Source organism: Panthera tigris, chromosome B3 (assembly GCF_018350195.1).
Source record: "Panthera tigris isolate Pti1 chromosome B3, P.tigris_Pti1_mat1.1, whole genome shotgun sequence".
In the NCBI taxonomy this organism is placed as follows: domain Eukaryota; kingdom Metazoa; phylum Chordata; class Mammalia; order Carnivora; family Felidae; genus Panthera; species Panthera tigris.
The window spans coordinates 11,188,430-11,209,064 of NC_056665.1; the positions used below are offsets into that span (position 1 = coordinate 11,188,430).

Below are 20,635 nucleotides of genomic sequence, written 5' to 3' on the forward strand. Positions count from 1 at the left end.
CTAGGTGACTGCTTTAGAGGAATTCAGAGTTGGAATTATTTGTTTCTTGTCCTGCTCACATTCTGTATCTTTTAGAGGCAGCAATTTCTCTGAAGGAAGAGAAATCGATCACTTATTTTCATCTCCAAAGATTTCATTTTTCTTTGCTTTTAACATTTAGATTCCTGGCCAGTTATTAACATTTTTCTATTGAGAAAATAAATCCCGATGGTGGGGGGATGGTGGTGGTGGTGGTGGAGAGAAACTGATTTTTTTTTTTTAATTAGATGATAAAGCAATTTCTTTATGTGACTGGAAACGAATTTTAGAATGGGATGGGGCCTTGTGAATGGTTAAAATAAAAGTATAAGCTATTCTTTTTCATGACAACAATTTTATTAACATCTTAACAGCCAAAAAGTTATATAAATCAGTTTTGGTTCTTGTCCTGCTTTAGGAATTAAATTGACTCAGTATAGGCTGGTATCCTGAGACCAAACAGGTCTCTCTATTCCACAGCATTCTCTGACAGCCAAAAAAAAAAAAAAATTGTCTTAAAAATTGCATATCCCTTGATCTTGCATGTACGAGTCTTCCTGAATAAGAGCCTCGCGGGCCAGTGAGTCTTTGCAGCTGCTGAAACAGGAATGTGTGGAATGCAGTTATTGGATAGTGAGCTTCTCTGATTCCCTCTGGATATACTGTTCCTTCTCCAGACACCTGCCTTTTCCTCACATTGCTGGAGGCCTCCTAAGGCCTCCTATCATCTGCTGGGGTGCAGGCAAATCAGAGAGGTTCTCCTCCCGCGATTACAAGTGAGAGATTGAGGTAGCCCCGGGCCCCAGGACCCGGTGGGAGTCACATTTCTCCTCCATGGAGGCAGATCTCAGGACGTCCTGGCTGTCAACAGGTCGATGAGGTCACGCCTATCCCGGAAAGGGGCCCTTGTGACGACCTAGCCTTAAAAACAACCCTAACTGTAGAGGTCGCAACAGCAGCAAACTTTTTCAAGAGCCTGCGTGGGCCAGGCAACAGGCCTTCCACATGTCACTCATGGTCCGGGACGGCTTGGCCTGGAGCCAAAGAAATCTCAGGCCACCATCCAAAAATGAGCAGAAAGCAATTTCAATCTTCTAAATCTCTGCTGCAGTATTTTGGGGAAATGCCAAATGGTGGATTATATTCCTGGTACATTCGCTCCCTCCTTCGTTCCCAATTCTTGGCCTCCAAGCTCTCAAAAAAGCTCTTCCGCAAGCTGAAGCCTTCCTCATCCGTCTTCCCAATTTCCCTTTTTCCTTATTATTCCTTCACCGTCTGCTGGAGTCCTCTAGCTTTCCAGGTGTGAGCGCAGCCATTCTTACCCCTGCACCCCCGGCCCTGTGTGCGTTTTCCCGTCGATCCTCCCGGCAACCTGGGGAGGGAGGTGTTATTTTCACTCCTGATGACAAACTAGTCACTTGCCCCGGCTCGTGCAGAGCATGGTGGTGGTGGCGCTGGAATGTGGATTGGTCTGACCCCAAACCCAGTGTCTTCCTCTGACTCTGTGACTGACCTCTTGAGGATGCTTACCTTCTTCTTCCTTGAAAGGACTTCACTCATGCGCTCCATAGTCAGGACATTGCCTTCACAGGCTGGCCCTGCTGCCTCTGCAGCCTCAACCTCCCCACTTCTCCCACCTGTTGAAGAACGACTTATTATGTTGAACTTCATGGGGTTCCTCTGACACACCCAGCTCTCCCTTACCTCCAGGTCTTGTCACGTGCTGCTCCTTTTATACCTCCGGGCCTTTGCACATGCTGCTCCTTTTATACCTCCGGGACTTTGCACACGGTGCTCCTTTTATACCTCCGGGCCTTTGCACACGCTGCTCCTTTTATACCTCCGGGCCTTTGCACATGCTGCTCCTTTTCTCAAGGAGAGTCTTCCCTTAAGCCCTTCAGATGCACAGTAGTTCTTTTTCTGCAGCTGAGAAGCCTCCTCCCCACTTATTACTTCTTCCAGGGCTGCATTAGAACCTCGTCCTGCAGAGTCCTCCGGCACCTGCTCTGTCCTGCAAGGTCAGACCCTCCCTCCCCAGTCCCCAAGAACAGCTTATTGACTCCGCATCTCCCTCACTGGGCTCCAGTGTCCAGCAATGGGGTTGGGGTTTTCTTGTGGACCCTTGCATTTCCAGTGCCAGCCATGGCTCTGGATAAAGGCCCCAGGCTTCCTGAACACCTGGCTGGAGGCCCCGTGCTGTCCCCAGGAAGCCATGGGTGAGAATACTACTTCCTTGAATAGCATTTGGCAGGCCAGTAGGTTGGCCAATGCAGATTTTAACACTAAAGCTCCAGTCCTTGTTCATGTCTCACCCACTTATAACTTCCATCAGAACCTGTGAAAATTTCCCATAACTCTATTAAATGTGAATACGTCACCAGTCACATAATTCTGATTATAGGGAAATCTGGTTGGCATTAGTGGTTTGCTGATGTTAGACTTTCCTTGACGCCCTGGCTTGGGTTTTGTATTTTATTTTCTTATTGCCTATCTCCTTGAGTGACAGCAATGAAGGTTTCCAGGATCGCATTGACTGCACAATTTCTAATTTGTCTCCTTGCATACGACTGGGAGGGGTGATAAAAAAGATTGCGAGTTAATTTTGTAAGCTTCCTTTGGCATGGATATATTGCCCAGATTGTTCCTGTACCTTTCACTCTCAGAAGTAATTATTCCAACAGAAAGTGTGTTGGTATGCTGCTGACTGCTGGAAGTTGTATCCTTTTGATGTACTGAATAATCGACTAAAACAAACAAACAAAAAGGCTTGTATCAGCCACCAGTAGAACGTTGGAAGTCAATACAGGTCCAGCACAGCAGTTTGTAGGCGACTAATGAGAGATGACTAATCTATGCCCCCCCCCCATTCAGACAACCCCCCCCCCCCCATTCAGGCAATGGATATGTGTCGAGCACCTATTTGAGAAGAGCCTGGAGCCAGTTCTGTGGAAGGGTGGAGGGGAGGGGAAGGGCGGGAGACCCATTACGGATGCACGCAGGCAGTTTGTTGTTGACCGTTGTGGATCTCAGCCCTGCCTGCCTATTAGGATTACTTGAGAGCTTTTAAACTATGAGGCCTGAGCCTCATCCTTAGAAAGTCTGATTTCCTTACTGTGGGATAGGACCCAGGTATCTGTATCTTTTGAAAGCACCCTCCCCCGCCCCACACGAAATGTTTCTGGAATGTAACAGAGGTTGAGAACCACTGTGCCCCCTACAGAGCATCTCCAGCTTGGCATTGCTGACATTTGGGGCTGTGTCTGTCTTCAGCAGCATCTCTGAGCTCTACCCACCAGATGCCACTGGCAATGCCCGCCCATTTGTGAAACCGCCAATGTCTCCAGATACTTCTACAGGTTGTGGTTGGGGGCAGGATCCCCCACAGTTGAGAACCACTACTCCAGGAGAAGGGATGGGTTCCTAAGTTTTTATCTTTCGAGAAACAGTGTCCGAGCTGACGCTGAACATCCAGCCTTCGACGTCCTTTCCCTTCTCACCTTTGTGTGGTCAGGCACTCAGGAAACTGAACTGGAGACTGGAGGTGCTGTGTCTGCGAAGTGCAGAAGAAACGAACCGATTGCTTATACACCCTCTCTGCCCTACGGATGTGCTTACTGTGTCCTGAAGCAAGGTTTAAATGGCCTGCGCATTTCCTACACAGATCTGGGTTCCTGGCCTCTCTGTAAAAGTTGGACGAGAGCTGACTTGGCCCTGGCGCCCTCGCAGGGCAGCGACGGGCTGGAGCTGAGAAATGGTCAAACCCACAAACAAGGCATTTGATCTCCTCTTAGCCGTAGTCCCCACCACTGGCTACCCCTTACACCTGTGCCAGTTTTCTTACCTGTTTCCTGTCTTGCCCTCAAAGGTGTGGAGTTTGCAAGCCCTCTCATAGAGCCTGGCCCCGTTTGCCAGAACTGATTTAAAAGTGTGTACTCGTTCAGGCGATGGCTTGTCAGAAGATGTGACTGTTCTGAAATAAAGCCCAGCTAGGGCATGGCCACCTGAACCCCTACTGTATCTCAGGGCCTGGACTAGGCACTAGAAATAGAGAACTGGGGGGCACCTGGCAGGCTCAGTGGAAAGGCCTGTAACTTTTGATCTCGGGGTTGGGATTTCGAGCCCCCACGTTGGGTATAGAAACTACTTAAATAGATAGGGGCACCTGGGTGGCTCAGTCGGTTAAGCATCCAACTTTGGCTCAGGTCATGATCTGTGGTTCATGGGTTCAAGTTCTACATCAGCCTCTGTGCTGACAGTCTGGAACCTGCTTCAGATTCTGTGTCTCCCTCTCTCTCAGCCCCACCCCTGTTCATCCTCTCCCTCCCTCCCTCCCTCCCTCTCCATGTCTGTCTGTCTGTCTCTCTCCCTCTCTCAAAAATATTTAAAAAAATTTTAGGGGCACTTGGGTGGCTCAGTTGGTTAAGCATCCAACTCGGCTCAGGTCATGATCTCATGGTTCGTGGGTTCAAGCCCCACGTTGGGTTCTGTGCTGACAGCTCGGAGCCTGGAGCCTGCTTCGGATTCTACGTGTCTCTCTCTCTGCCCCTCCCCCTGCTGACACTCTGTCTCTCTAATATAATTAAACATTAAAAAAAATAAACAATTTTAAATTAAAAAAAAAAGAAAAGCAATACAGAGCTAGAAAGGTAGGAGCTCATGTTTACTGTGAGCTGAGATACAACGTACAGATAGAATTCTGTACAAAGGAACACCCACGAGCGACAGCTAACCTATTAAGCGAAACGAGCATATTATAAAACAATATACCCGATTATGATCCCTTTTAGTAAAGAAAAGAAAAAAATCTAAACACTTGTATATCTTTACGTGGAAAGATCTATACAGAAGATGTACACCCAGCTGCTCATAGCACATTACCTCTGGCTAGAGACTGAAGCATTAATTTTCATGTTTCCTTCACATTTTCTGCAAACTCCTAAATGATCCAAAATGAGCACGTATCCTTTTTTCAATAAGGAAACAAAACTTTTTTTTTTTTATGAAAAGATGATAACCTGACAGTAAAGGATGGGTGGTTACGTGCCCATAAGAGGAAGACACAGACACATGGAGAGATCAGGAAACCCAGAGTGTAAACCCGCTCACGCAGGGATTGCTTCAGGGCGGGTGGAGCTGCGAGGGAGGGGTGCAGATGTTTTCCCCCCAGAGGAGGAATAGCGGCAGGGGAGGCTTCTCGTGTAGGAGGAGTGGGTATCAGGTGGTGGAGAGGCCCGGAAGGATATTCCAGCATGGACTGTGTGTGAGTGCGGGGCTGATGGGAAGGCCTAGACTCTGCGATATGGGGACAGATCCCGTTTGCAGGGGAGAGAACAAGAGGGAGAGACACAGGGACGTGATGCTCACTCCTAGCAGCAGCCACATCCTTCCCCTTCTGTGTCCTGCCCACGCTTCCTTCCCGAGGTGGCTGGAGCAAAGCGTGGGCCTCGCTGCTCCCCGAAGACCAGCCCTTTCCTCCCCTTTCTGCAGGAGATAATTAAGGCTCTGCCCGGATGTGCTCTGGCTCCTGTGTTACCAGTGATGGGAGCGAAAGGCGGACGGAGGTCTTGCTTTCATCTGAGAATTTTTCTCCCTGGCCATTATCCTTCAGCCAGTGACCCTGAAAGGGAACAAGAGAGTCTATTTCTTCTTGCAGTTTTTCAATATCCCCTTTGCCTCTAGGCACGTGGGTTGTCCTGCACGTTGTGATGAGCGTTGAGGCCGTTACCTAAAAATGCCAGCTTGGGTTGGGCCAATGAGGTGAAGAGAGTCCAAGCTACCAAAGGACAGTAATAAACGACAGGAGGGTGTCTGAGGAACTTCGTCGAATCATGAAAGGAACTGTTAAGTGTCTAGGACGCACAGGAGCGCGTTGTCACTGGAAGGAAAAGGTCCCAGTGTTTCGTGGTGGTATGGCAGCCCTCTGCCGTCCCCTTATCAGGATGTGATGACAAGGGATCAGAGGTCTCACAGACAGAAGCGGGACAGAGCACTGTGCGTCCTAGCATTCTCTGTGACAAACTCTCCTTTAAAGCACAGGACTGGAGCCCGAGTTTTAATAGAAATGGCCATTTCTGCCTCATAACTGAATACATTACAGAAAGAAAACCAGAAAGAATATTCCAGAATTTGGGGGAGTAACTCTCTACCTTTCCACGTTTCACAGCAGGCTCTCAGTATAAATCACTTCATCACCCCCATACCTGTCCCCTCGCAAAAGTCATCTTTCAACCTAGAAATCAGTTTTATTTGTGCAATTAATTGATCCAAGAAGCAAACACAAACAACTTCATTTGCTGGTATTTTCGAAACATTTCAGATAAGTCTTTTTTTTTTTTTTCCTTATAATAGGAGCCATCAAAAATAGCATGCTTCTGATTTCCTTCGTCAATAGAAAATTAATCCGAGATTCTAAAGAGTAATTTTTCTATTTTCATGGTCTCCAGCTTTATTGCAATTATTTATCCCCATCATTATATGTGAATGGAAACATTTCTCAGTCTAAATTAATGACTGAATGTGGAATAGGAGTCCTATTTTCAGTGACTACTCTTCATTGATTTCTTCTTTATTTTCTAATGCTCTGGAGTTCTTCATTTTTTTTGATAGATGATGTATTTGTATTGTTCAGAAGTCAAAAAATATAAAAAAGAGGGAGTGGTATCTCTCCTTTGCACTCTGTCTCCTGTTCACCTATTTTCCAACCCACTGCTCTGCCAAGTAGGTAATTACTATGATTAGTTTCTTGTGTCTCCTTCTGGATTTTAACGCATATCCAAGGTCTTTCTGATTCCATACCTCGTTGTTTGTGGGTTTTTTATGGTTAATAATTTATATTGGTGTTCTTTCCATATCCATACGGGAAGAACACTCTTGTATCTTTTTTTTTTTTTTTTTTCTTTCTTACGGCTACGTGGTCTTTCCTTGCCTGGATCCGTAGGAACCTGTTTAACCAGCCCCTGTGATGGGTGTTCAGATCGCTGCATAACTTTGGGTCTTGCAAACAGTGTTGTGGCTCACATTGTACTTACGTCATGTTGTGCGCTAGCCCATCTGTCTGTAGGATAAGTTCTTATAGAATTTACAAGCGAGTCCCCTTCTGTCCTCTGGGTCACCGCTGGTTCCAAAGCTTTGCCTGGCCTCCTGTGCGAGCACAGTGGTCGTCTGGTTATCAACATGCTATGTCAGGATGCACTTATTTCCAAGAAAGCCAGGTCCTGCTCCCACCTCCCGCCCCAATATGTGGCGCCAGACAGAGAATGTAACTCCTTCCCCTAGGTTGGTGAGCCGGGAAGACGTTCCCTTGAAACAGAAGTGGAAAGTTGGACGTTTTCCAGGTCAGGAATGATGCACCAATCTCCCAGAGCCTAGTGCACTTTGGCAACAGTGAAATATATTGGGGACTGCCAGGGACAGCACTTGATTCAGGCCATGACTGTCTACAGGTGGCTTCTGAGATCCATCTGCTTTTAGGACTGGCCAGATGGAACTGTTATATACAGACAGGGTGAGAATTAGGATCCTAGTCTCTGTCATCTCCTTAGTAAAGTGAATCGTTCTGTCACATCCAGGTTATCTCTGTATTTTCGAGCTTCCTGCTCCTCAGAACTTTTGCAAGTTTAGGGGTTCCCACGTGGATGCCCGGTTAATATCAGCAGAAGAAGGGCTGTTCCCCCCGCTTCCTTTCTATTTGGGATGGCAGTCTGAAAGCCCCCCAGGAGGAAAGTCGTCTCTTACAGTTAGGCACCCTGGGGAAGGCGAAACCTTGTGTCCTCATCTGTGGTTCCTCCCACCACACGTGGACTCTGGGTGGACGTTTCTTCGCACATAGCTGCCTCTGTGGCCAGAGTCCCCACAGCCCCTTTAGCACGACATGCAGGTCCATCTCTCTTGTGTCACCTAAGCCCAAATGAAGGATGTGACACTCTCTCTTGCCGTGTGACCACAGGCCCAGCATGTTCCCTTAGATTTCCCTCTTGGAAGGGTTGTAGGAATGTCCCAGGTGCCTGTCCCCCCCACCCCCCCCCCAAGACCGTGGGACCCCCCAGCATTTCCAGATGCTGTCATTGTGTTGGACTGAGTCCTCTGCCCAGAAAGGAGTCCCATCCATGTCCCTGCTCCGACCCTCTGGCTTACCTCCTCCCCAGCCTCTTCCACGGCTCTTCTCAACTAAGTCTGAATAAATAAATACAGATTTGCCGACAGCCTCTGGGAGGGACCCAGCCATCTCCAGCTTCTCTCCTGGCCACTTGCCAGACGACATCTGCCCTGGTTGCATTTCTTACTTCTGCTCTTGTGGTGTTAATGACCCTACAAATGCTTCATTTCTGTCCAGTCGGACTGCAGCTGCCCTTGGCCTGTTCTCGTCCCATCCCTTCCCCTGGCTTTGTGTGCCATCACCTCTGTCCCTTGTCTTGGCTCAACTCTGCTGCCCACTCACTCCATTCCCAGGACATTGGCTTTAGGGGACACGCTCATCCCCTCCCCGGACCAGACAGAGCTGTGCAATCCCTGTGTCAGATAGTCTGAAATAAAGATGTCTCATTTTTATCCCCTTCCATTAGAGCAGGAACACAGACCTAATCCAGAGTGGGTCCATTTCGGAAGGGATTTTCTCAGAGCAGAGAGGAGCCAGGCAGTTTTCCTATCATGTTAAATATGATGCAGTTGGGCCCTAATCTAGGTATTGGGCAAAAATCTAAGACTGAGTCTTAGATTAGACCTACTGTAATAGGTCCCAATTACAGATCACTTCTTAAACAAAGCTCTCCAGTCACAGGGTTTATTCACCAGGTTCTGGCCCTGATCACTCGGCTGCAGGACTCACGTCATAGTCCTAAGAGGCTATGTGAGTCAGAGCTCAGTTCCTAGGGTGGTTGACTAAGCAAGACCACAGCCATCCTGGAGGGGACTGTTCCTCATTTATACGTGTGCATTCTTTGGGTATATGTGGTTCTTAGCCCCCTACATCTGAATCTCTCTTTTCTCTCAGGCTATGACAGGGATCAGAGACAGAAGGATTTGAGGGTCTGAGAAGGACTTAGGATACGGTGAAATGAGTAGGCCTTGAGATCTATCCATTTATTCAATAAACAGCTGATGAATCCCTGTCATGAGCCAAGCCCTGTTCTCTAGAGCTGAGGATAAATTAGGGAGCAAAACTACAATGATGTCTGGCCTCATTAGCCTCAGAGTCGTGAGGAAGACGCATCAGACGTGGCAGTAAGGAGCAGGGTCCAGAATTCCCACCTGCTGTCCAGAGACACCATTTCTCGGGCAAGAGATGTAGAGGGAATGGAGGTTGGGGGGGCGGGGGGATGTACATCTGTCTGGGTTTGGTCAGGAAAGCAGCACCCACAGGTATTTTGGAAATAAAAGAATTGAGTGTAGGAAATAGAGCTTATGTGAACGTGGGGGAGTTGAGGAATTAAAGTCTTGAAGAATCACAAGACCGATCTTTGCCATCCCCAGAAGCACCAGCTGATGTGGGTAAGAGGGGGGGCTTGTGGGAAAATCCCAAGAAGCTGTGTTCGTATGGCTGCTCTGTGAGACGAAAGGGGTGCTGACCATGTCAGCAGGTGGACAGCCGAATCGGGAGAGGTGGGCATAGACCTGTGCTGTCAGCAGGGCAGATAGAAAAGAGGGCGGGTGCAAATATGGATGCTAGGGCCAGCTGGCACTTTCTGGGCACCTCTGCGGGTATCATCCTTATGTCTGACCTTCAGAGCGTAGTGGCCTCTGCTTCACTTCTGCCTTCTAAATCTCACCCGTGTCCCCCTCCCGTCCAGCTGTCACCCCTGCAGGGAGGGGGATTCCAGAGAAGTAGTTCTCAGATGTAGATGGGGAGGAGTGCCACGCTGACAGTGCAGAATCCAGCTTGGGGCATTTGTTCCTGGATTTAGTGTGGAAATAGCGACATGCTTGGAGCCTTGGGACAGGACATAAAACGTGGGTCTGGGACGGTCATGGGCTATGGAAGCCAGGGAGGGGAGTGGTTCACGGGCACATGCTCTTGGGGGCCCCCCCGTAAGAGAAAAGTGGACGGTGGGGTCGGGTTACGGAGGCCCCCGGAGATCTTAGCACCATCCGGTTCCCGCGTGTGGGGACAGAAGCCCCCTGGAGTGAGGGGGAGCTTCGGGAATGAGATGGAGGTGGTGGGTGTAAACAGCTAGGGAAGTTTGGCTGTGCAGTTGGGGTCTGGGCAGAGGGGGGTATAGTTTCCTCTCCTGGGCTGGAAGAAAGGTGACATTTAGGTTGTCGTTGGGGAGCAGCCCTGCCTCCTGATAAATGCAGATGAGGATTCATTCGCCTAGGCATTCTAAAACCACCTACTAAGAGTTACCAGCTCTGTCTCAGCACCGTGAAACACTCAGAACAACGTGCATAAGACATGGTCTTCCTTTATCCCGGGAGCCACGAGGCCTCCTCCAGGAGTGTGGGAAGGTCCCTCAGTGGTGCATAGAGTGTGCCCTCATACAGGGGCTCCTCGGGGCCCATGAAAAACCCTGGCTCAGGGCTGGCTCAGCCAGTGGGGGGCCTCCCAGGAGGTGGAGGTTTTACAGAAGAGCTAGCAAGACCCCTTGGGCAGAGGTGTGTGGGAAGGGCCAGGGGGCCAAGATCTCAGCATCTCCCATGGGAATTACAGTAAACACCATGGGGTGCTGTAACCTGGCCACTTACACAGAGGCACCTGCTCTTCGCACGATGCTTAGGAAGAAGCATCCAGCCCCACACCACGTCTGCCCACATGGGTAAGCGCCCCTGGGCAGGATGCAGCCAGGTGGCTCTGATGGGGCGGGGAGCGTGGCACAGAAGGGCTTTTGGACATCCCTGAAAACATCCCATGTGACTTGATGGGATAAGACAAGCCCCTATCTGTGCTCTGCTCTGTGGGAAAAGAAAAGAGGCGAGAGGGAGAATGGAGAGGAGAGGAGAGGAAGGAGGACAAGGACGAGCAACGTGAAAGCCAAAGGGGATTTGTTTGACCCTCAGGAGGATTTTTCTTGGCGTGTGCTCTGAAAGCCGAGCAGTGCTGAGAAGAAAAGCAATGAATCATTTATGATTGTTTTCATTTTGTATTCATTAAAGGCCTCTGCACTATTATTATCGAACCTTAATTGGCTCTGCGCTCGCGTGGCACTGCCTCTCCCAGCCCCTGCCCCTCCCCTTGGCCATCAGAAGTTCCTCTGATGATGAAGCTGGGGCCGGACCTCGCTGGGGAGCAGGGGCAGCTGGGCAAGAATCCACCCGCAAGATCAAATGGAATGTGGCCGCCTTTTTTTTTTCCCCTCCTCCTTGGATCATGTATTAATAAATGTGTCTGGTTTGGGCTTTCGTCCGCTGCCCGCGATCTGCTCCAAGCTCCTGGCATCTCTTAGCCCTCTTTGCTTCCCCTGGCACGTGAGAACTTTCCCATTAACCTGCCCCCCCCCCCCGCCCCCCCACCACGGGAGCAGCAACCTCGTGGCTGACAACGCACATCCTTTGTTCCAAGTGCCACACTGGGCACTGAACCAGCAACAATATGCAGGTTACCTGACTTACTTCTTTTAATACACTTCATTGTAATTATAACTGCATAAAAGAGGACAAATTGGCAAGTAATTATAACGTTAATTTGGCAATGTTTTATCCTATTGTGGAGGCACAGTTTCTTCCACAGTACTTGGGGCGGTGGGGAGGGTGGGAACATGTTTGTCTAGGGTACAGCCTATCGAGGGATTCTTGAGCATGAAGATGAAATACACAGGAGATGGGGAATTGGCTCTTCTCCCCGTAAATACTCCTTTATTTGCATGTGTTTCGCAGCCTCCTTAAAAAGCTAACTCGTTTATTCAGGCCTAATTAATGGAATGCCACAGAATGCATAATTAGGCTGTGACAGCTCCATCTGATGGATGGCTTTGGATTTGGAAACTGGAGATACCCCCAGTTAAGAGGGCTGAATACTTCCGTTTCAGAATCTCACCGGCTGTGCGTGCCTCACGACCGTCCCGGCCGAGAACACAACTGTGGTTCCCGGAAAATGCCCCAGTCCCGGGTGCCAAGAGGCCTTCCTCACCTTCCTGTGTGTGATGTGTGTCTGCAGTATGATCGGGGCAATGGCGCAGACACCCTCAGTCATCATCCTTATCAGGTAAGCTTAGACCCAGGGACTAGAGAGCCAGGCTCACCTTTCGCCCTCCCCGTCCCCATCTGGTGCTTGTCTGCAGTTCTCTGGGAGGTCCGAACTTCGGGTGTGGCATGAGTCTTACAAGCCAGCTTCCCCAGGTTGATAGGAATCAGTTACACTTGATAGAGACCGGAAAGCATGGCCCAAGGGAGATGATACTTTCATATCCTCCCAAGAATAGATCCTGCAGGAGATTTTGAATGTGGTCCTACATTGATTTTTAGAGAGAGCAGCAGTGTTGGAGTAAAAGGAGAATGGCCTTGGACTAGCCAAGCCCCCAAGTTCAACCCCTGTTCATCCACTGATTAGCCACGTGACCTTGGGCACATTTTCGCTCAGACTCATTTCTGAGTTCGGCCCCAGGAGCAATGTCATTGATCCTGCCAGCCTCCTAGAAGTGATGTGGGTCCCACCGAGGCCACGCATGTGCCAGCAGTGACTACACTTGTCCAAAACCACCCATAATCTGGTCTCTCAGGACCTGTCCTGGCGGTGAGTGAGGTGCCTCAAAGGTGAACCGTGGAGTCATATTCTGAGTAACTTCTTCATTTTCAAAGTTACCTAGATTTGGGTGAGGAACCTAGAAATGGGATGCTCCGGCCCCCAGTGTCTGTCTCGAACCAGAGGAAGTGACCCCAAACAGACAGACCCACCTTACTGGGATGCAGCTATCTACACAGACCAGGGTACTCCCAGGGGCTAGAAGCAAGCAAGAATGAACTACTTGAACTTGACCTGTACAAATGCACATTCCCAGCTTCTGTATCCAGCTTTGCTCCCCTTCTCCCCATGCCTACCACGTTTCCTAATCTCTGTTCTGAATTCCTGAGGAAGAGCATTTCTCCAAAGCCCTAATGTCATCTAGAAGGTCATTAGCAAAGCCGTGTTAATGTGCAGAAGCATTAAGGTAACAATAGCAAATTGCCATTTTACACTTTGTAAACTTGAAAAACCAATTTTCAACATTCACACCCAGTGCTTGCGAGGCTGTGGCAAAACTGGGCTGGGTAAAATCACCTATGGCTGGTGGCATTGGAAAGCCTATCACTCCTTTCAAAGAAGCAATATAGCATTGTGAATCAGGAGTCATAAAAATGTTCAGATTTTTTTATGAGGTAACCCTACCCTTCAACACTTAGGAAAATACTTCCCTCCCAGAAAAACAGCTCAGGGCAGGCAGATTTTTATTACAATGTTAGCTATAATAGCAGAAAAACCTGAATTGGGATAATGAATTAAATTACAGTACTGTACCATAGCTCAAGGGAATAATGAAAAATTCTTAAGAATGTGAAAAGTCCTTATGAAGTGAACTGTTGCATTTAAATTCTATACAGAGGTTGACTGTGTCAAGCATGGATACAGACAAAACCCATCAGGTCCTAGGTATGGCTGTGTTATGGGTGACTTTTCATTTAGAAATCCCTGTGAAGTTGTATTGTGTTGGTCACCCACAAAAGGTGCCAAGATTCAGGAACAATGACCTTCACGGCCATTCGCAGTGACTAGTCCCTTGGTTTCCTCTCCCCATGACTTCTGTGCAAAAACCAGCTCACTGTTTGTGACTGGCAGACCAAACACAGAAAGTTGAAATCTTAATCACTTCGAAATCTCAGCTTGAGAAACAGCTCTTGGGGATTTTCGGGAAACATTTGATTCCTTTAAATAGATCAGCAACAGATGGCCTACGTGACCTAGGCTGGGCCTCGGCCATCACATAACCCTGTGCTCTGTGCGAGGCCCAGGCTCGCACGTCGTCCCCGTCGAGATGGCCAGGGTAGCACCTTATTCTGTCACTATCCCAGTCCATTTGGCCATCACAGGTATTCCAGACAGCACAAGGGCACAGTCTAGGCCACCTTCCAGGTATATGCCAGCCCTTGCCCCATTCCAGAGTGACGGCCCCACTGTAGCCCACGTAACAGCAGCTCTCAGAACATCCACAGGTGAGGATACAATCTAACACCCGCTGCACCCCCCTTCAGAGCCAGCACTGAGCTCCTGTTTTAATTACATTTACATCCTTATTGCCATTCCCCTTTTACAGAGGAGGCGGCCCGGGGAGTGGTTAAGCAAGCAGTATTCTCGAGGTCGACAGCTAGTAAGTTGTAGACCTCAGATCCCATCCCTGGCCTTGCGCGGAACTTTCCATAACATTCAGACCTGAACTCTCCATTTCTTCCTAAGTAGATCTGAGAAGGAAGATTCCCCCATGGGAACAAGTTCCTCAACAGGATATGAACAGAGAGAGATCTTAGCACCTTGCTCATTTTATTCCTAGTGACATGATAGCTAAAAGGAAATCAGATTTCAAGTGATAAATATTCTAGCTCATTACGCCAGCACGTTTTCTTGAAAAGGAGAATTTGCTTTTATTTATGTGTCTTTCAACTTAATACCTTCAAGTGGGTATGCAAAAACCAGAACCGTGGAGCCAATAATAGCTCCGAAGAACTTGGATTTTGTAACATGCACATTCTAAAGAGAGCTGGCTGTGTTTCTGTCCAGAAACATCGATCTCATCATTGACATTGTACACGTATCTGGCTGAATCAGCCAGAGTGGTTTCCCCATCACTCCATGAAAGTCTTAACCTACTTGCCTGTATCCCACTCTTTACAATTGAGAAGAAATGGGTGTTTCCCCAAGAGTAACACATTTATAGCTTTCACTGAAAATCTTAGAAATATGTCCAAGATTGTAAAACCTACATCTCTGTTCATTTTAGTTTGACAGTGTCTTTTGGTCCACTCTCCAACAAGCCAAAGACATGCCCACTGAGGCTCAAACCAGGTCATTGGATGGATGGCATTAGATGTTTGGATGAATGATTCCTGGGGTCATTTAGCTAGAATCTAATTCTAGCTAAAATAGATTAATAGATAAATGATCTCTCAATCTATCAGTCAATCTATCTATCTACTAAGTCCTGGGTACTAGATATCCTAGTGGACTTAGATATCCTATTGCAATGTAACTTGGTTTCTAACATTTATTTCCTACAGAATTGATTGCCTAGGTCCTCCCTGTATTGCATGAGCCTTCCTGGTCTTTCAACCATATTGAAGTGCTCCTGGTATTTACAAAGTCTCAGCCACACTGGACTGGCTCTAGGCCTAACCAGGTCCTTCCAGGAGACATAGTACTGTGCTTACCTCCCCATTTCCCCTAGGGACTCCCAATGGGAATGGGATAAGATGAAGTTTCTCTGCCTGTGGTGTCCAAGATTACCTGAAGGATACGTGTATGTAGTCCGTCAAATACCTCTCTCTTCATGTTCCCTCGCCACCCCACCAGAGATAGGGCCGGTCTGGGTCATGAGTGGGAGACATGTGCTCACCCCACCGATCCATCCACATATATGTTACTCAGTACATCATCACTGCACTCACAATGGACAAGATAAAAAGAGTCCCTGGGCCCAGAGAGGACAAGCATTGAATTAATACTCGTTTCAAGAGTAAGAGGCATTACGAAAGAGATGTTATCAGCCATGAGGGCCCCTCTGTCTAGAATTGGTCATCATTTCTAAACCCTGTCTACTGTCAACGCTCATCCCAGAAAATGTTACACTCTGAGAGTGTGCTAGAAAATGTGCGAGAGGGTCATTCTAAGGGACTATTCTGGATAAACCAAAGCCAGGGTGATTGAGTCCATTCAGAACAAAGAACCATGACCAAGGGGTATTGAAACTGGATGTAGTCGAATGGATTATTCTGCAAGTGGCCCATCTGGGGTGTCAAGGCAGGATCATCTGGTTGATATCACAAAATGACCTGAGAAGGACAAGGGTGTTCACAGCACTGGCTGTTTGAGAAACGTTCAGAGAAATGGTCTTCCCAGTTGATACTTCCCCAATATGTGTATTCTATCAACTTAAGATATTTGCCCGTCCTGGCAAAAGTAAAATGCCTTTAAATGAAGACTTTAGGAACCACATTTGCGTGTCTTCCTCCCAATGACAAGATTAGCCTTATTATTTAAAAAAAAAAAGAAAAACCCCACTGTTAATTTCCTAAACTTATCTTGTTAGTGCAGTTATTTATCAGACTTTAGGCAGAGAAAGCAAAAAAAAAAAAAAAAACAAAACCCAAAAAACAAAAAAACCCATTAATTTCTAGAGAATGGCTCTGATAGACAGCAATAGATGACTCTGGGGTCTGTTAATTGAAGAGGAGTGATAAGGATCTTTTTTTTCCTCTTCATCTCTTTGCATGTAGGACAGTCAGCCCTGAACTCAAGTCTTACGCCCTGGGAGTCCTGTTCCTCCTCCTCCGTTTGTTGGGTATGTATGCTCTTTATTCCCTCAATAATGAATTGGATGCTTATGACCAGGTGAGTAAATATGCGTGAATTTGTCCCACTTCTTGAGCTTGTCTTTTTCTTTCTTCTATGAAGTATAATTATTAATAAACAAGAGAAACCTTAAGTCTGTAAATTTTGCTCTGCGTTTAGACCTATGCAGTCTCTGGATACCACAGAGTTTTCATTTATATAATCCCTGTCTTGGTGCCACCCTGGATTCTCACCAGCATAAGGAGGGAAAGTGATGGCACCAAAGAGAAAACCATTTGATGGTATAATGTGGCTCCCTCGTTGAGCAACCCCCCGAGCAGCTTGTGAAATGCTTCGATTATGGGCTGCCGGCTAGGACAGAGAAGTCTTCTGACAATGTCTCACAAATGGAAACTTTGATCTCTTTAAATTTTTCCAAACTGATTGAGTTTGTTTACCTTGGGTTTCCAGGATGGGGCAGATGTGACCTTCATGCTATACAAGCTGTATTCCAAGGTTTGGTATGGATAAAAAGAATTCAGTCTAACCCTGACATTTTTAAGTTGAGAAAACATAGGATGGGGATATTCCATGGTTCTCCCTGGGTCCTGGGACAGGCTGGGGCGAAGCAGAAAAGGCTGTCCAGGTAACCCAGCTGCCAGGCTTGCCTGACCCTTCTCCCTTTAGACTTCTCTTGCTTTATGAACATCCCTTTGTCAAAGCCAAGATCAAGACAGGGTAACATTTTTTTTTCCTTGAATAATAGTGGTCTTCTTTAATGGGCATTAAATGGTAAATAAATATGCAAAGGGAGATAACCATGGCCTGTATTTTCAGTGTAAAAATTAAACTACTCATTCTAAATATATAACTGTGGATGAGCACATAGACTTAGCTATAGAAAATGTTTATGAAAATGTTTGTAAAAAATGAAAAATTGGCCGTAACTCAAATGTCCAACAGCCTGGAATTAGTTACATCCATTATGATCTGGAATCCCAGTAAGATTGATGTTCCCCTTTAACATTCTGAAAAGTATTTATAGACTTGGAAAGGGCACATGACATGTGGAGGGGGGACAAGGTCTATAATATACTAAAGTGTTTTTAAAGTATAAGCATGGAAAAATATTGGAAAGCTAAACACAAACATGGTATATTATTGTCTTTGAATAAGATTGTGTTATAAATAATATTTTCTAGAGGTTTTAAAATTTTGAATGAATATATATGTGCCTATGACTTAAAAAAATTTTTCTTAATGTTTATTTATTTTTGAGAGAGAGGGAGACCGAGTGCAAGTGGTGGGGGAGGGGGGTGGGCAGAGACAGAGAGGGAGACACAGAATCCGAAGCCGGCTCCAGACTCTGAGCTGTCAGCACAGAGCCTGATGCGGGGCTCGGACTCATGAGCTGTGAGATCACGATCTGAGCTGAAGTCAGACGCTTAACCGACTGAGCCACCCAGGTGCCCCATATGTACCTATTACTTTTATAATGAGGTGAATTGCTGTATAATATATGGAAGAATATGAAGGATCCACTCACAAGGTCCTTCCTGGAGAATGGTAAGTACAGGGTGTGTGCACCTCCTCACTTCCCTTCTCCACCTGTAGCCAGATATTTCTAGTCAGTCACTGTGATCCATCCTGCTGTGCCCAGGACAAGGTTTCAGAGTCCTCCCGATGATTATCAATCCTTGTAGGTGGGTAACTAGGGAGACCTAAATGGCATTTTTATCCTATGTCGATTTTGTGGAAAACAGAAATGCTCTAGGTATGAAGATACTCAGTTAAGACAAGTTTAGTAGGAATTCAAACTAAAACATTTGGGCCTTCCGGGAACTTCTGGTGCCCTGTAGAACTCCATAATCATGGGGTAATCGTTAGGTTGATTCTTTTCTTCTTCTTGGGAGGGTGAAGTCTGCATGCATCATCCTGCCTTACCCCTGTTGCTCTAACTTGGATGGATAAATAGATACATGAATGTGTAACGTCAGGTAGCAAGTTGGGGACCCTTATTTCTGTAAATAGTGAAACCACTTCGCATATACATTCGTTCAACGCACTAACATTTATCGAGCACACCCAGTGGGTTCAGATCTCTGTTGACCATACCCAGGTAAGTGGGTATGACTTCCTGGTAGTCATTTTGCGAGCTCACCAGGGAAGGTGGGAATCCCCCATCTGTGGGGTTGTTGTAGGAGAATCTCCACCTCTAAACAGACGCTTAAAGACTCAATATAGCAGGTTAAAAAAAAAAAAGTTACCCTTCAGAATAATTTGATGGCATAAAAGGAAAAAAAAAGGCTTGTAAAATATTTCTGAAATGTTAATGAAAATTAGAGGGTACTTGAAGACAGAATGGAAAATTATAGAGCTCGTATAATGTGACGCTGTTAAGATCATTGTATGTCGCCCTCATGCAATTCCATTATTTATATGTCTGCCCCACGAATAATCAACCAGGCATTATCTATAGTGGTATTTTTCAACTTCTGTGACTGATCCCCAGCCAGAGAGAAGTTTTACATTATGGGCCAGTGTGCACATACATATACATTAATATAGCTGGAACAAAAATCTCACACAAAAAATACCCTTAATATATGTGTGTATTCTTTTCTGTTTCATGCTTTTTAAAAAGTTGGTCATGACACAGTCTATTGATTTTGTTGCCCATTTATGGGTCACAAATCAGTCTGGAGAACTCTGCTCTAGCAGGATAGGACAGCTTCATCTTTTACTTAAAAGAAGCTTATCAAAGAAGTCTTTGCTGTTGGCCTGATTCCATTTCCTGCAGCAGCACCCGATGTGATTAACCACCAGTTAATGTTAACGAGGGGTCAACCAAGAAATCGGCTTCCATGACATTGTCGACCTTTGTGCTTGGCCCTGTATGGGTAATGGGAATTCAGTAGAGCATCACAGCTTGGTGACGGTGTCTACACAGGTGCAGTTGGGGACACGTGGAGGAGCCACCTCACCTCGCCTTGGGATGGGGCAGGGGTGTGGGTCTGAAACAGTGTGACGTCTGCCTTAGACATGAAGACTGAGCAAGAGTGATGTAGATGAGCGAGGAGAGAGGGCTATGATGGAGGGACTTACTGAAGTCCAAGCCTGGGAGGAAGCACCATGTTTGGGGCCACAGGAAGTCGAGTGTGGCTAGAGTGTGCAGCACAAGCAGGCACTGGCCAAAGATGGGACAGGATGGGTGGCCGTCAGAACAGGACCTGGAAGGGTTGCTGCCCTGTCGATAGCTTTGACCTTTATCTCTCAGGTAAACGAAGTCATTGATGGTCTTTAACCAGATTGTTGTGTTTTGGAGGAACGCCCATGGTCCACTGTATGGACAATGAGAATGTACGGACTGAACTGTAAGCCGCTGGTCTAACAGAGTAGCTGATGGCCTGGGCTGGGGAGGGGCAGGTGGAAGAAGAACCTTCGAGGCCTGGTCTCTGAGTGAAAGTGTACCTGCTGCAGTATGTAAGAGGGAAGAAACCACAATGACAGCTCCTTACAAAGGCTTGGATCACATGATGAATGGGGACATTACCTACTAAAACAGGAAGACTAGGAGGGAGAGGACTTTGGGAGTGGCATAGGCCAGCACTGTCCAGTAGAACTTTCTGAAATAATGGAAATGCCCTATATTTGCATCACATGTGGCTATTGAGTACTTGGCTTCTATAAATTTTAATTACTGATTTTTATTTAAGTAGCCACTTGTGGCCAGTGGCCAATCTCTGATGCACCACCCTTAGGAGAGCGTGAGGAAGTGTGGCAGCATGGGGAGATCGCTCTTTCCAGATACAGTGAAACCTTGGTTTGCGAGCGTAATTCGTTCCAGAAACATGCTTGTAATCCAAAGCACTTGCATATATATCAAAGCGAACTTCCCCATAAGAAATAATGGAAACTCAGGTGATTCATTCCACAGCCCAAAGATATTCATATGAAAATGATTACAATACTGTGATATAATACAAAGTAATTGAGAAAGTAGAAAATATAAAGAAAAATAAACAAATGAACCTGCACTTACCTTTGAAAACCTTCGTGGCTGGTGCGAGGGCAACAAGAGAGAGAAGGGTTATTGAGTAGGACGACTTTCATTATCACTAACAGATGTTGACTACAGTACAGTATTGATAAACTCTTGTCATATACAGTATT

General features: G+C 46.8%; 1 protein-coding gene across 2 annotated transcripts in view; it reads left to right on the forward strand.

Moving 5' to 3' along the window:
* Window positions 1–20,635, forward strand: part of SLCO3A1 (solute carrier organic anion transporter family member 3A1) — a 311,916-nt gene that overhangs the window by 266,780 nt on the left and 24,501 nt on the right. For both annotated transcript variants that reach the window (XM_042988125.1, XM_042988124.1), the window contains exons 8-9: window positions 11,976–12,151; window positions 16,408–16,472. In XM_042988125.1, the coding sequence (XP_042844059.1) occupies window positions 11,976–12,151; window positions 16,408–16,472 (241 nt within the window). The remainder of the gene's footprint in view (window positions 1–11,975; window positions 12,152–16,407; window positions 16,473–20,635) is intronic.